At 44.8% G+C, this 16,628-nt stretch overlaps 2 protein-coding genes and 1 long non-coding RNA gene across 3 annotated transcripts; 1 reads left to right on the forward strand and 2 right to left on the reverse strand.

Annotated features, from left to right (window-relative positions):
- Window positions 1–2,528: 2,528 nt before the first annotated feature.
- On the forward strand, window positions 2,529–5,850 carry LOC117548580. The gene is made up of 3 exons (XR_004569352.1): window positions 2,529–2,653; window positions 4,608–4,683; window positions 5,116–5,850. It is a non-coding gene; the product is annotated as an uncharacterized LOC117548580 (long non-coding RNA).
- Window positions 5,851–6,827: 977 nt separating this feature from the next.
- On the reverse strand, window positions 6,828–9,774 carry LOC117548578. Its single transcript, XM_034219944.1, has 2 exons — window positions 7,385–9,774; window positions 6,828–6,970 (listed from the first exon to the last, which is right to left on the reverse strand). Exon 1 carries the CDS (start codon window positions 9,564–9,566, stop codon window positions 7,635–7,637), a length of 1,932 nt encoding a protein of 643 aa, XP_034075835.1. The 5' UTR covers window positions 9,567–9,774; the 3' UTR covers window positions 6,828–6,970; window positions 7,385–7,634.
- A 67-nt stretch (window positions 9,775–9,841) lies between these two features.
- On the reverse strand, window positions 9,842–14,273 carry LOC117548634. The gene is made up of 4 exons (XM_034220009.1): window positions 14,089–14,273; window positions 11,775–13,674; window positions 9,969–11,539; window positions 9,842–9,853 (listed from the first exon to the last, which is right to left on the reverse strand). Exons 2-4 carry the CDS (start codon window positions 13,435–13,437, stop codon window positions 9,842–9,844), a joined length of 3,246 nt encoding a protein of 1,081 aa, XP_034075900.1. The 5' UTR covers window positions 13,438–13,674; window positions 14,089–14,273.
- Window positions 14,274–16,628: the final 2,355 nt, after the last annotated feature.

Genomic DNA, 16,628 nt, shown 5'->3' on the forward strand with positions numbered 1-16,628 from the left:
CATATTTCTATTTGTTTTAGATTAGGCCACTGTGGTGAGAGTAATACATATAGCTTGTATTCCATTTGTTTTGAAAATGTATATACTATATATAACAAACTGGTTACCCTTTTTTTAAATTAGCATACAGAACATTATGAAAACAAACTTGACTATTGGTCGGCTCATAACCTCAGAACACAGAAGAGGAAAAACTGCATAGATTCTCGTTTCATTTTGAAGGAGCTGCAGACCTAAAGTGTGTAGAAGACTTAAATGATTACAAAGGTCACAATCACATTAATAAAACTGTACTTAGGTTTTAGTTTCACTTTTACAAAACAGAGTTCCACATGTACTTTCTAGCATGTATGGTCATCTCCTCACTAGCCCTATGCTGCTGCTCCCCTGCCAGCTCTGTCTCTCCTTTACTCATCTTCTTCTTAAAATAAGAAGAGATGTCTGTTGACTTTCTCTTCATTTTCTGCAAATTAACATTACTCACAGCAGTGATTAATAGTAGCCGCCTACGCATTACACCAGCCCAGCATACCGACATCAGCTAACGTTAGCTTAGCAAGCTAAACTAACGCTAACTAGGATAGCCGCCAAAGTGTGTTTACAGACGAATTATACCTGAAGTCAAGCCAGCCTTTACTGAGCCCCGAGCCTGTTTTCCAGGTCTTCCAGCGTTTTTTATCGTATAACTGCCATTGAACACACAATTTGATCAGAATCCCTGCTGAAAAAAACAGCTTAGACCAGCTTAAGATGGTTGCTGGTGTTAGCTGGTGTTAGGCTGGTTTAGTTGGTTTACCAGGCTGGACAAGCTGGCCAGGCGGGTCTTGCTGGTTTGTTAGTATAATTGGCCAACCCGGTATCACGGCAAGACGTGAACATGTGACCAGGGGCGGACTGGGACTAAAATTCAGCCCTGGAAACTGACCCAGTCCGGCCACATGAAATGTCAAATGTTAGAAATCCGCTGTTTATTATTTAAAGTTTCTGATTCACTCCTTTTTCCCTCTCTGTACACAGCTCCAGTTTGATCATTGGCCTGTCATCAGATTTCATTTTTAGTTGCTGCTGTAGCGGAAGTTTAGTACAATTCTTTTTGATGAAATACTCCAAATCTCCACCCTCCATAATTGCACTTGCTTCAGTTGCTTGCTACTTTTTAAGGGCAGTGATGACAGTTACAGTACGAACTGAAGTTGATGCGATTTGATTGGATTGTGAGGCATGACGTGAGCCTCATCTGATTGGTCAATCCCTCAATTTTTTTTCACCAACGGAAGCCAATTTCGGCTGGCCTCCTCTCGCAACAGAGAGTGCAATCTACTGTTTCACCATAACATCTAGAGGGGCGCTGTTTCACTCTTTGTAAAATACTCAATGAGAATGGGGGAGAGACGGGCCGACAGAATAATTACCGAAACTAAACAAAGTGTTTTCATTTATTTATTAATATTATAACTACAATGCAAAAAAAACAGGGGAAGACTGGCTTCCCTTGGCCTCCAGGAGAAAACGACACTGAGTTCAAGGGATAATTCTCACCCACCTCTTGCTCTTGCCCTGCACGTGTGCCGGTTGAGCTTGGTTCTTCCAGCAGCTCAACTCTGTCCCTCATCATGAATGCTGGCTGTATATCTGAACTCGCGCCCACATCATTCTCTTCATCATCTTGCACTTGTTTTAAGCTGCTGATGATGATAGAGCTTGTAGCAGCGCTGCTGCCAAAAAGGTCTGTCAATTTGCGACATTTATATGCTCCACCTGCGAGTGACTTCACCTTTTTTTCTCTTGCCTTCTCGGCCCACCTTTTTCTTTTCGTTTTCTTTGATTTTTATTTTTTTTAACCATGTTTTTCCATTCTCCCTGTCTGCCGCGGCGTCTAATCCCTTCTCTTCGTGTGGCCGGTATTTATTCTTCTTCGTGTGTGATTATTTGACATAAGAACCACACAACCGCATTATCGGCCGCTGTCGCCCTCTGTCGGCCGTCAGCGCAATTTAAATGATGACGTTAAACCTTTTTTTTTTTTTTAAGTGCCGGCCGCCAACGGCCCTTGACGACCGGCCGTTCTGTGGTTCTCCAGATTCTACAGATGGCCAGTCCGCCCCTGCATGTGACGATTTACCATGCTGGGAGACGTGAAGATGTCACGATTTCGTACCCTTCAAACGTGACAGCTACACGGTATTGTTAACCCATGTTAACCCAAGCCCCCAGGAAGTGCGCCGGAGTCTGATGAGAATATTCGTAGTGGTCAAACGGCGGTACTACACTTACGTTTGGTTGCTGGGCCCGGAAACACTTTTTCCCATTGACTTACATGGGGAAAGAGTGGTCTGTAACTCGTTGGATAATTTTTTAAAAACTAAATAAACAACCCAGTATGAAGACTTGTATAGCCCTTATTAAAAACATTCGTTCCTCAAGTTGTAAAAATGTGCTAATAACGTTATTCTGAGAGTTATTTCCCTCGGCATTATGAACGTGCATCTAACCCACGGGACCGCGCTGCCCGGCACGTTCATGTGATGTGACGTGTTCAGCACCTCCCCCCTTCACACGCGGTCACGTTCAGTGTTCACTGTCACGTCACTGAGGCCAAAGAGACAACGCTTTACAGTCTATGCTAACAACCGACAACAGTTTGCTCCAAAAGGTAAGATACGAAAACATATTTATTTTCTAACCTGCCTCCTTAATGTCTGTATGTAATGTAACATGTTCTCATATAAAAGAGTAAAATAAGCCAAACCACTCATCAGCAACCGCTACTGTGGCTAAGCTAATGTTGGGTGTTTGCACAGTAATTTTCCATACTTTTCATAGTTAACCAAAATGCTAGAAATGTATGCATGCCAGCAGTTCTGCAATGTTAACTCTGTATGCATTAGCTAACTTTCTAGAAACCAGACTTTGCATTTATAATTCGTTTTATATATATATTGTAGTGCCGAGAGATAGGGAGTCGGAGGCGGTGCAATGGAGGTACAAAGCTTGCTTTAATGAGCAGCAGAAATGTAGATGTTGTTGGGTTCGCAGCCCGGACGACAAGAGAAAGAGCCAGGAGGGCACACAACATATGATAACAACACATATATGTCCGTGTGGAAACAATAGCCCCAACTGTAGTTCCATGTATGAATTATGTCCCAGTGTATTAATAGGTGGTCACCACACAAGCCCCCTCAGAATTCAAACAGGGCAAAAAAAAATCCTCGCGTCCGTGGAGGAAGCACCACAGGGGCCGAGGAGGGTGGGGCCGCAGGTGAGGACCGGGCCATGGAACGGGCCGTCGGAAGGGGGCCGCAGTAGGCGTCGTGGCGAATGAAGTCATCACCCGCCAGTCGGTGAAAGCCGGGGTCGCTGAGTCGCGACGGGCGTCAACAACCCGGTGGTCCCCAGCAGGAAGGAGCGCTGCCCGGCCGCAGGCGAGGGCACAGCGGCGGCGGGCATGAAGTCCTCGGGAGGAAGGAGCGCAAACCCCGGCCGCAGGCAGACGTGCAACGGCGGCGGGGCACGAAGTCCTCGGCAGGCGTCGAGGCATCCCCGGGAAGCAGGAGAGGCCAGACAGGGTCCCGGAGCGCGCCACCCATGGGCCGATGGAGCATGGGCGACGTCCGGAACTGTCGAGGCGAGAGGGGGTCCAGGAGTGCACCACCCAGGCGTCGATGAAAACGTGAGTGGCGTCTGGAACCGCCGTGGAGGTGGTGAAAAATGTGAGAGTGTCCACCTGAGGTCAACCGGCTGGTCGAACCTCCTCTCCGGCACCAGAAAAAAAGCAAAAACTCAAAAGGGTCGATAGCCGTTAGCTGTTGCCGTTAGCTGGCAGCTACCGGTAGCTGCTGGCCGTAGTTAGCCAACGTGGTTAGCTGCTAGTTGTCGTTAGCTAGCGCAGCTGGGACGTGGCAGCCGCACTCCCGAAGAAACAACCCCACGAGGTAGCAATCGGGTTCATCCCTACCCAGCAGGTCGTGCATCGTCCCCCCTGTAGTCGGAAGGCAGATGCGGGAATGGCGAGCAACATCCTCAGCCATTCCACGAGGCGCGCACCGAGCCTCAGTCCGCGTGCCTGTAGCAGCTACGGTCGACTCCAAAAAATCCCCGGCATTTCGAAAAAGAAACCTGGGTTTCCTTTGCCGTGTTCGGGTCCGTCTCGGAAACTTCCCAAGACGCTGTCGGGGTCACCAATGTAGTGCCGAGAGATAGGGAGTCGGAGGCGGTGCAATGGAGGTACAAAGCTTGCTTTAATGAGCAGCAGAAATGTAGATGTTGTTGGGTCGCAGCCCGGGACGACAAGAGAAAGAGCCAGGAGGGCACACAACATATGATAACAACACATATATGTCCGTGTGGAAACAATAGCCCCAACTGTAGCTCCATGTATGAATTATGTCCCAGTGTATTAATAGGTGGTCACCACAATATATATATATTTCTATTTAAAATCTATAAATGTGAGATGAAAAAACTAAAAATGACATATCTTTTTCAAAACTAATTTCTAATGCAATGTCCCTACCATTGTAAACGACAATGCATACAGAATCTTCAAGAAACACATATTATTTTAAAGAGGCGTGAAGAGCTAATCATTTGTACTTTATTTATAGATGGCAGAAATAGCCGGATCGACATCCAGTTAGGAAATCCTGAAGGAAAGTGGGCCTCCCGCCATACTTGGACAAGGTGCTGTATAGTTTTTCTAAGAATTTTTATTCATTTTGTTTCAGTAATTTTTTGATTGCATACCCTTTACTTTCATATGGCAAAAACAAATATATTGTACCTTATTTTTACATCTGATAAGTGAAATCAGTTGATTGTGACCTTATCACAAAAAGTCAGTGACTTGATACATCCTGCTTCGTAATAATGCATGAAATCGTCATGCATTATTTAATGTAATATTAATATATAATCTTAATCCTTATAAAGTTTCATCATGATTCTATATACAAGTATAGAGTTATATGTAATATAATATACAAATTAAACTTGTGTAGTCTTAAAAATATGATGAAAATGATATGACAACTCAGGCTACATGTACCGCCTTTTTCTAAAAGATGATCACCAGTAACCACTTTTTCCTTTTTCAATATATTTTATTCTATATAGGTCCCAATGTGTGGATAATAGGGAGCAGCTACGTTAGACGTGGGGAAGAAAGAGCCAGACACACCATGGGAAGCAACCTGGGTCTCAATTGCCGTGTGTGGTGGTTTGGCAAGGGTGGTCTGAGGTGGAGGAACCTTCTTCCCTTTTTCTATTAGTCCTTGAGAGGAAGAACAGTCCCGGATGTCCTGCTCATCCACTGTGGCGGCAACGACCTTGGCAACATCAAAGGTGTGGAGCTTGTCACAGCGATGAAGCAGGACCTGCTTTCCCTCAGTGACAACTTCTCAGAGATGAAGATAATTCTATCTTCTATCAATGAGAGATGTCACTGGAGGAAAGCTGAACAAGGCCAGAATGTGGGTGAACAGAGAGATGGATAAATGTGTTAGTGGTTTGGGTAGAGTGTAAGGCATCCTTGCATTAAGTTTGACTGCCCTGGCATATTCTAAGAGATGGAGTTCATTTCACCAATTTGGGAAATGATATGTTTTTAAGTAACCTTAAACAGTCCCTTGAGGCTACAATCTAAAGTGGTTCTGCATTTTGGATTCTAGCCTCAACAGGATATGTATATTTAACAAGAATAACTTTTAAATTTGACAGGGCAGTCCTCCTTGTAAGGATGTCTTCACTTACTCACACTATTTTTTTTAAATGTGTAATTTAATTAAATTGTTCACTCACATTCTGTGTTCTTCCTCTCTCTTAAACTTTAGTCCCCTTGTCTTGTTCTCTCTTTCCCTCACTCATTTTAGTCCCCCTGTTTTGTTTCTCTCTTTCCCTTACTCATCTTCCCCAGCCTCACCAGCCTCACCCAGACGACGAGACGGCGTACAGAGAGGAGGTCGAAAACCTGACATCTTGGTGCCAGGATAACAACCTCCATCTCAACGTCAGCAAAACCAAGGAGCTGATTGTGGATTGCAGGAAGCAGCAAAGAGAGGGACACGCCCCCCATCGCCATCAATGGGACTACGGTAGAGAGAGTCAGCAGCTTCAGTCAGGTTCCTCAGTGTCCATCACGGACACGGCTGCATCACGGCCTGTTACGGCAGCTGCACCGCCCTCAATCGTAAGGCTTTCCAAAGGGTGGTGAAAACTGCACAGAACATCACCAGGGCGGAGCTGCCATCCATGGAGGACCTTTACTCCCAGCGGCTCAGGAAGAAAGCCCTCAGTTTATGTTTATGTTTATTTTAGAAATGTTTTGGCACATTTGTTCCAATTCTGCTAATGGTATATTGCAGGATATTTAAGTCTCCCATGTACTTTTTAAATTAATAATAGTATGTTCATCTTGATGTTTAACTTGTAATATTGTAATCATCTTAGTTAGAAATGCTGTTTCCACCCCATCCTCTGCTGCTGAATGATTGTATATATTGTTACTTAAAGTGCTTGTCTTTGATATTATAATGATTACACCAGAAAGTCACTCTTTGTGAGATTTATTTGTTCACATTTTTCCTAGCCACAAGATGATGTTCATTACCAAAGCTGGGTGAAGGTATTGATGCACGGATCAATGCAATCCTTTACAACAGCATTCCACTATGGTTGGGGATGTCTGTAAAAAAAAAGGAGAAATAATCTTAAACCAAATAAGTGTCGCAATATAGGGAAACAAACTGACAAAAACATCAATTAGATCAGAATACATTTACATTGTTACAGCAGAAAAGAGCCAAAGACAGCCTAATGTTACTTAAAGTATGTGTACTGTTCTCACTAGATGTTCCTGGAATCTAGCTATTCAGTCAGCATAAACATGAACTTCGAATAATTCCAGGAGAACGGGATTCTGAATTGGAGATTACTGAAGCTCTTGAATATTCTTATATTCTTTATTGTAAAACTGTAACACACAAGAAAAAGACATTGTTTTACAGTTGCAATGGGATAAGTATACATGACAGGTATACGGAAACACAACATAAATTACCATGCTATAGTCATGCTAGACTAGTTAGACAACTTAGAAGGCTAACAAATCTATGTTATAACTGAAGAGAAAACAAGAGTTTAGCTAAATGCTAATATGCTAAAGAGGCTAAGCTAACAACGAGCTAATATGCTAAAGAGGCTAAGCTAACAACGAGCTAATACGCTAGCGGAATACTGTTACATTGTCATTGACATGAGGCGTTAGCTTAGGCCTAGTGGTGCAGATGCAGTTTAACATTGCATAATAAAAGGTAAGAAATCCGATCAAATTATGAAATAAACACCGTTCTACATTAATATAGTTTCGACGAACATATTTACTTACAGACAATGCGCTTAACGAGTCTCCAGAAGATGGATGAAGCCAGATTGTGGAGCTAACAAAAACTGGACTGCCACATGTAATTTCCCAACTGACTGACACAACTTCCTGTATGACTATTTCCTGTTGTAGATAAAGCTGCGCTATTATCACTCGCCACTGGGGGCTCCCACAAACACACAGCTCTATACACGGAACACAACACTCCCCGCTTGAGGTTTTGGAGACAGGACCTCACATTTCTACAACTACTTTAATCTTGAGAGTCCTCTGGAGACAGGAGAAGGACCACTTCCGTCGCAGGTCTGGAGTAAACCTTCGGCTTGCCCTCCTTGATCACTCGCACGTCTACTTTCCTCACCAGTCCATCCTGGCTCGGAAAAGCCTTTGTGACGACTGCAGTGGGCCAGTCGTTTCTCTTTGCTTGAGCATCTTTCATTAAGACTACATCTCCTTGCTTGAGATTAGGCCTCTTGTTTACCCATTTATGCCGGACTTGCAGGGTGCTCAAATACTCTCGGCGCCACCTAGTCCAAAAGGTGTTCGCCAGACTTTGGACACGCTTCCATTCTGCCTTGAGAAGCTCTCCTTTCTTGAAGTCGCTTGGTGGAGGTGGAGGAGCGCCGACTTTCTGAGTCAGGAGCATCAGAGGAGAGAGGATAACGGGAGCTTCTGGATCGGAAGATACAGGAATCAGAGGCCTTGCGTTCATAATAGCACTGACCTCGGCCATTAGGGTCGTCAAGACCTCATGAGTTAGGCGTGACTTATCTTCCAGAAGCATGCAGTCCAGGATACGACGAGCGATCCCGATCATCCTCTCCCATACACCGCCCATGTGAGATGAATGAGGGGGATTGAAAACCCAGATGCATTTCTGTGCCTCCAGAAACTTCTCCACGCCATGCGGGTCAGGGAGGGATCCATCCATTCCGAGCTCTCTGCATGCGCCAATGAAATTGGTCCCACAATCTGAGCGCAGCTGCTTTGCGGGCCCTCTGATAGCGAAAAACCTTCTGAGTGCATTAATGAAGCTGCTAGCACTCATGGCTTCGATGATTTCGATGTGCACGGCTCGTGTACACATACATGAAAACAACACTGCCCAGCGTTTACTGTTGACTTGCCCTCCTCTGGTACGGCGAGAGACCACCTCCCAAGGCCCGAATACATCTACTCCCACATATGAAAAGGGTGGTGCTGCCTGTAGCCGCTCGGCTGGCAGATCTGCCATCTGTTGGTGCTCTGTTTTCCCTCGAAGTCTTCTGCAGGTCACGCATTTGGAGAGCAGACTACTGATGCTTCGTTTAGCTCTCACCAGCCAGATTCCAGATGCTCTGACGGCGCCCTCTGTAAAATGCCTGCCTTGGTGTTTCACAGCATGGTGGTGATGACGAACAATGAGGGTTCCTAGATGGTGATGGCCTGGAATAATGATGGGGTTGGTTTCGTCTGTGCTTAACTGAGACTCTTTGATGCGACCTCCCACTCTGAGTATTCCAGTGCTGTCGACAAAGGGATGTAGTTTCTGCAGACTGCTGTTGATAGGAAGGTTGCCTGACGTTTCGATACACCTGAACTCTTCTGCGTAGCACTCACGTTGCACACTTTTAATCACCAGTATCTTAGCTTTCTCCGTCTCCCCATTGGAAAGCCCCTTGTGGCAGATGTGCCACCCGTGACAGGTGTCCACCTGTCTAGCTTGGGAGAAAGACGAAGCGATGTGGACTAAGTGTCCTACTGCCTTGATGAGAGTGTCAAAGTCAGAGAAGCGCTCAAAGCGTGCTGTGTTCAAAGTGTCCTTTTTGATGTTAGTGATGTTAACAACAACTTGTGGGCGAACCTCGGAATCTGAGATGGAGTCAACTAGGTCATAGATCTCTTGACGTTCTGGTTTTGGTGAAGACGGGTTCCGGAGAAAGGCTGGCCCGGTGAGCCATGTTGTACTTCCCAGAAGTGACGCTGGCACGGATCGAGTCCCATGGTCTGCTGGGTTATGATCGGTGGACACATACTGCCACTGTTCTGGAGCTGAGGACTGACGGATTTGCTGAACTCTGTTGTTCACGTAAACGTAGAACCTCCTGGATTGATTATGGATGTAGCCAAGTACCACCTTACTGTCTGTGTAGTACTCGATGCTGTCAAACTTCAGATCCATTTCTTCCACTATCATGTCGGCCATCTCGACAGCGAGAACTGCCGCACAAAGCTCCAACCGAGGTATAGAAAGGTCTGGTTTTGGAGCTAGTCTGGCCTTTCCAAAGACGAAGCCGACTTCTACTCGTCCATCATTGTTGGTTACTTTCAAGTATGCCACAGCTGAAACTGCCTTCACTGATGCGTCCGCAAAGATGCATAGTTCTCTGCGCTGAGCATTAGGGCTTGAGATAGTCGTGTAGGCTCTTGGTATTTTGAGGTCTTTAAGGTCTTGAAGAGACTCCCTCCATCTGTCCCAATCTACTTCCATGCCTTTTGGAAGGGGAGAATCCCATTCTTCAGCTTGTATGGAGAGTTCTCTGAGGAGTAGCCTTCCCTGTATAGTTACTGGGGTAAGGAAACCAAGGGGGTCGTAAATACTATTCACGGTTGAAAGCACTCCTCGCCGGGTGAAGGGTTTCTGTTCAGCAGCAACTTGGAACATGAACGTATCTGCTGTTATGCTCCATGTCACTCCTAGAGTCCGTTGCAGTGGCATATCGTCGCTGAAAAGATTGCGCTCTTGGATGTCTTTGGCCCGATCTTCTGGGCTGAAAGCATCGATGACGGCTTGTCGGTTAGAGGCCACTTTATGCAACCGAAGGTTGGAAACGGCGAGCATTTCTTGAGCTCGCTTGAGGACACTGATAGCTTCTCCCTCAGTGGGGCAGGACTTTAACAAGTCGTCAACGTAGAACTCTCTTTCGACCAACCTTCTTGCATCGCCGCCGAAGTCGTTTTCTTCTTCTCTCGCTGCTCTCCTCAACCCATAGATGGCAACGGCTGGGGAAGGGCTGTTTCCAAAGACGTGGACACGCATTCTGTACTCCACGATGTCGCTGTCGAGATCGTTATTGCGATACCACAGGAAACGCAGAAAATCTCTATGCTCTTTTTTCACGACGAAACAGTGAAACATGTGCTGGACGTCAGCTGTTATTGCGACGAGATCTTTTCTGAACCTCATGAGTACACCAATGAGGGTGTTGTTCAGGTCTGGGCCTCGGAGAAGCACGTTGTTGAGTGAGACGCCCTGATAGGCTGCACTAGAGTCGAAGACAACTCGAATCTGCTCCGGCTTCTTCGGATGATAGACTCCAAAGGAGGGGAGATACCAGACTTCTTGGCCTTCCTGCAGTGGAGGAGCTACCTCTGCGTGTTCGTTCTTGAACAATTTCTCAATAAATTCCAGGAAGTGTGTCTTCATCTGGGGACGTTTCTCTAAGGTCCGACGGAGTGAGATTAGACGATTATAGGCACAGTCTCTGTTGTTTGGTAGCCTTTGTCTGGGTGTCTTAAAGGGCAAGGGAGCAACCCAGCTGTTGGAGTTGTCTTGATGGACCTCACTGTCCATGATGCGGAGAAACCTTGTGTCGTCTATTGAGGGGGCGAGTTTGTGGTCGCTGGGAGTGCGACGAAAGATGAATTGACCCAGATTCTCTTCATCTATTGTTGAGGGTGAACTGTCTGAAGAAGTCACTGGGAAAGCTTGGTGCATAGTGTCGTGACCAAATCTTTCTTTTACTTGCACTTGACTGCCACAGGGCTGCAGGTAGCTTGGGCGGCCATTTTCCAAGATGGCAGTCTTGAGCGTGCTCACTACAGATGGCTTGTGAGCCCCTCCTAGGCAGACGTCGCCGATTACGACCCAACCAAGGTCCAACTTCTGGGCGAATGGAGCATTGTGTGGCCCGTTGATTTGCTTCCTGATTTTATGGACTCTAAGGATGTCCCTGCCAAGCAACAAGAGTATTTCTGCTTGCGGATCAAGGGATGGTATCTCGTCCGCCATCTTCCTCAGGTGATTGTGGTGCAAAGCTGCATCAGGGGTTGGAATCTCTGAACGGTTGTTGGGGATCTGGTTACATTCAATGAGTGTAGGGAGACGAAGACTGATCTTCTGGTCGATTGACTCTATAACGTAACCATGGGCCCTTCGTCCAGTTGTCTCTTTGAGCCCTGCGCATGTTTTCAGCGTGTATGGAAATTCACCACCTTGGATGTTAAAGACACTGAAGAACTCTGACCTCGCCAGAGATTTGTTGCTTTGCTCGTCGAGTATAGCATAGACTTTCGTTGATTTCTCATGGTGCCCCTCAGGGTAAACACTGACGAGACATATCTTTGAGCATGCTCTTGCGCTAACTCCTCTTCCACATACCTCCGTGCACTTAGCGGTGACGTCTTCGGTGACCTTGTCCTCCTCCCCGCCATGCTCTGGAGAAGAGGTGAAGGGCCTGGATGTCCATTGGGGGGGGACCCGGATGGAGGGCTGACGGATGACGATCACTCTGGCATTCTCCGCATTGTACTTCCGCTTTGCAGTCTCTTGCGAGATGTTCTGTGGATGAACAGCATCTAAAGCATATGGAGTGATCTTTCAGGAATTGTTTGCGATCCTCGATGGTCTTCTCCCTGAAGCTTCTGCACTTTTTCAGCGGATGAGGCTTCCCATGTATGGGACAGAGCTTGTTGTCGTTAACTGATTTATTTGTACCTCCGTATTCCTTGGATGGGAACACAGTTGTCTTGTTGACGGATACAGATGCTCTGGTAAACCTGTCTGAGCCCTTTCTTGGTTCTGACGGTGCTTGAGAAACGGCGAAGTTGAAGCTGGGATCTGTACGTGTCATAGCTTCTGTGCGCACGAAGTCGACAAAGACAGGAAATGGAGGAAAGCTGACGTTGTTATCACGTTTGTATCTCGACCCGTATGACATCCACCTTTCCTGGAGATTATAGGGCAACTTTTCGGCGATGGGATGAACTCCCCTGGATGTGTCCAAGTATGCTAGCCCAGGTAGGTAGCCATCCAGCTTTGCTGCTTTGACCTCTAGCAACAGATCTCCGAGTTCACGGAGCTTTTGTGGTTCTTTGTTTGTTAGTTTTGGGAAACGCTCTAATTTGGAGAAGAGAGCTCGCTCGATGGCTTCAGGTGAGCCGTACGTCTCTTCCAGCCTCTCCCAGGCCATACTTAGTCCAGCTGGCGGACATCTGATGTTCGCTGCTTTGAGCCTGCGAACGTGCTCTGAAGACTCTCTGCCAAGCCATCTACTGAGGAGGTCCAGCTCTTCTCCTGCTGTAAGGTCTAATCCAGCAATGGCACTCTTGAAAGACGATTTCCAGGCCCAATAGTTCTCTGGTTTGTCGTCGAAGGTGCTTAGGCCTGTTGTGAGGAGCTGGTTGCGAGCCAGACACTTGGCAAGATCGTGGTTGGTAGGTGTTCTGTCGTACTCTGAAATACGTGGATTTATGCCGAAGGCCCCATGTGGGTGAGTAGAAGACTGGTGTTGATTGGAGGGCTGTTCGCCTATGTGTGAGACCCCATGCTTGTTTTTGATGGGAAGGCTGCCTTGATCATCACGTGGAAGTCCAGTTTGCCATTGGCGTGTCACATATGGTGTGTGAAATGGGGCTTCGTCCATATTGGAATGGTGTGATGACTTAATACGTGACTGCTCCTTCACGTATTCCTCCGTATGTTGCAGCCGTTTTAGAGGTGAGAGAGGGATAGGTTTTTTGGCTGCAGATCTTAGATCACTCTCAACTAGGCCAGCTTCCAGGGTTTCCAATTCGGCTTTAGCAGCGTCCCTTTCTTTCTCTACCTGAAGTGCTTCAAGTGTAGCTTGTATACGGGCTTGTTCAACCTTTAAAGCTATCTCCCGCTGAGTATAGGATGCTCTGGCTTCAGCTGCTTCGGCTTTTGCTCGTGCTCTTGCGACGGCAAGCATGGCATTTGAACTGAGGGATGAACCGCTTTCCCTTGAACGGGTTTGTAGAGACCGGGTTTCCTCGTTGAGTTTGTCGTTCGTAGGTTCCGCTTTGTCCCCGACAGTCTTGGAACTTGCATGACTCATCTTGAGGTGAAAGGTGGCTCAATGTTGTTTAAGATAGCTGAGGTTCCACGTAGATGCTCTCCGATGTGTGGAGCTTGTTGTAATGCTGTCTTTTTACTGTACTGTTCTCACTAGATGTTCCTGGAATCTAGCTATTCAGTCAGCATAAACATGAACTTCGAATAATTCCAGGAGAACGGGATTCTGAATTGGAGATTACTGAAGCTCTTGAATATTCTTATATTCTTTATTGTAAAACTGTAACACACAAGAAAAAGACATTGTTTTACAGTTGCAATGGGATAAGTATACATGACAGGTATACGGAAACACAACATAAATTACCATGCTATAGTCATGCTAGACTAGTTAGACAACTTAGAAGGCTAACAAATCTATGTTATAACTGAAGAGAAAACAAGAGTTTAGCTAAATGCTAATATGCTAAAGAGGCTAAGCTAACAACGAGCTAATATGCTAAAGAGGCTAAGCTAACAACGAGCTAATACGCTAGCGGAATACTGTTACATTGTCATTGACATGAGGCGTTAGCTTAGGCCTAGTGGTGCAGATGCAGTTTAACATTGCATAATAAAAGGTAAGAAATACGATCAAATTATGAAATAAACACCGTTCTACATTAATATAGTTTCGACGAACATATTTACTTACAGACAATGCGCTTAACGAGTCTCCAGAAGATGGATGAAGCCAGATTGTGGAGCTAACAAAAACTGGACTGCCACATGTAATTTCCCAACTGACTGACACAACTTCCTGTATGACTATTTCCTGTTGTAGATAAAGCTGCGCTATTATCACTCGCCACTGGGGGCTCCCACAAACACACAGCTCTATACACGGAACACAACAGTATGCATAAAAGTATTAAAGATTCAAAACAAGAAATTATAATTTAAAAAAAATACACATTTCACAAAATACACATCCAGCAACAACAGTTTGGAGGATTTAGCAGCCTGGTATATTACAGTTTTAGCGGCATATTTATATATATATATATATATATATTAATGCTGTCAAAATTATCGCGTTAACGGCGGTAATTAATTTTTTGAATTAATTGCGTTAAAATATTTAACGCATTTAACGCATGTGCAGAATGGCCCGCCCCATACGTGCCACCAGTGGCAGCGCCAGGGTATGGCTGGGGTAAGCTACACCCATACCAAGAAATGGCTTAGCCCCACCATGAAAAATTATGTTAAAATAGGCACAATAAAGTCTGCCAACTCGCGCGGAGTAAATTGCACAGACAGCAGTTAGTAAGATTGATTTCAGTATCCACGGTTTTGAAAACTTTTGTCACGTAGTGATCGTCTTTTCAATAGAACATCTTTGATAACGGCGTGGTGTTGTTGCAGGAAGTCCCGACGGAGAATACTTTTGCTGTAGTACAGGTAACACAACACATAACTGGTACGCAGGTTATGTGCGTAATCTGAAATGCGTCTCGTCACTTGTGTCACAAAGCGCATTTGCGTACCGACGTACTTGTGAAGCTTTTCCAGAAGGCGGTTAGATCACCGGACGACAGAGTCGGTCTCCGTGTGCACAGACAGGGCTGCTGTTAACGTCGGTCTGTACCAAAACTACGCCAACCGGCTGCGGAGGGAGACTCCCTCCGAAAAAGGTGAGAAGGATATTATCCCTCTAGGGGGGTCCGGGGGCATGCTCCCCCGGAAGAACATTTTGAATATTCCATATTTTAAAGCATCAATCTGATGCATTTTGAGATGCATTTTTTTGCCAACCTGGGGAGAGCTGGAGAAACTTAACTTTAAAAAAAAATACAATAATACTTTATTCCGAGTGTGCTTGCTTTTCTCTTTGAAAGTCATCACATAACGGCATTGTAATACACGGTTCGGCTGCATTAAATATTACATATCTGCCGTAATTCTCTATTTATAGAGCCCTGATGAGAAGACTTCTCGACAAACAGGAGAACTGCCGCCAAAACTGAAGATGTGACGTGGATCATAGATATATAAGCAATTATACAACATCTTACATTTCTTTTCACACAATGCGTCTCCTTGCAGTATCAACACTAATTCGGCTGACTTTTATATTTGATCCAATTGGTAGATAGGCTGTATTTACACCATAACGGTGCAGAGCTGATAGAAAGGCACATCTGGTGGTTAAAGCACGTTATTGAATTTTATTATTTTATTATTAGATATTAATAGGATCCCTATAAAGTATATTCATTACTCATTATTCTCTACTAATAGTTCATTAAAGACTGTATATAATGACTAGTTTGCACATCCCTTTCAAGATATTCTAAGCTAAGGTTTATTGACATATCATATTATACACAACTACTGTGTAGTTATGCAATGAATGAAAAACTTGGGTGCAGGTTCCTCAACAGTGCATTACAAGACATCTATCAATATGTGTGTATACCTCCACCATTAAACTGTCATTCTGCACATTTCTTATACTATCTACATACATCTTATAAGAGTATAATACATATGTATAATATCAGTTTAATAATAAACAAATAATAAACAAATAAGTGCTTAAACATAGTTAACATTGCAGGAAAGCAATATATTAGACGTTAAGTACTTTGTCAGGCTTAATATGTATCTGTAGATACAAATGTCACTGTGTGTGCTGTGTGCTCTGCATGTGTGACCATTAAAGAATCAGAATCAGAATACCTTTATTAGTTCCACAGAGGGGAAATGTGCAGCGTTACAGCAGGAAAGAGCCACAGACAGCTTAGTGTTGCATATCTTGCATGCGTTAAAAAAGTACTAAGTTAGAATAAAATAAACAATATGCTAAAAAAGTACTAAGTTATAATATAATAAACAATATGCTAAAAAAAAGATAAAAAGTTACATAATTTTCAAAAATACAGATCAAAAACAAAACGGCATATATATTGATTTAGTGGCCAGGTATAAATTACACAGTTATTAATGGCATATATATATTGCACATATAGCACAAAGTTGGTTTGTATTTAGCAGCAAGGGATGTTATAGTCTGTGTTGTGGTGTGTGTAGGACGGTCTACTAGGGCAGTGCTGGTTGTAAAGTCTGACCGCTGCAGGAAGGAAGGACCTGCGGTTTCAAGAGGGCTTCATCCCTCTATATTCTTCTTAAAGCTTTTTTCTTATTCAAAATAAGACCTTAACCTAAAGTACTCTTTAATGTTTAAATTAA

The sequence above is a fragment of the Gymnodraco acuticeps genome, unplaced genomic scaffold, assembly GCF_902827175.1.
Source record: "Gymnodraco acuticeps unplaced genomic scaffold, fGymAcu1.1, whole genome shotgun sequence".
Classification (NCBI taxonomy): Eukaryota; Metazoa; Chordata; class Actinopteri; order Perciformes; family Bathydraconidae; genus Gymnodraco; species Gymnodraco acuticeps.

Bases quoted from the DNA above. Each gene is read 5' to 3' on its own strand.
- LOC117548578 (XM_034219944.1), bottom strand. From the start codon at position 9,566: ATGGCCGACATGATAGTGGAAGAAATGGATCTGAAGTTTGACAGCATC.
- LOC117548634 (XM_034220009.1), bottom strand. From the start codon at position 13,437: ATGAGTCATGCAAGTTCCAAGACTGTCGGGGACAAAGCGGAACCTACG. The intron at 11,540-11,774 runs GTCACCGAAGAC...AAACATGCGCAG, and splicing joins ATGGCGGGGAGGAGGACAAG to GGCTCAAAGAGACAACTGGA.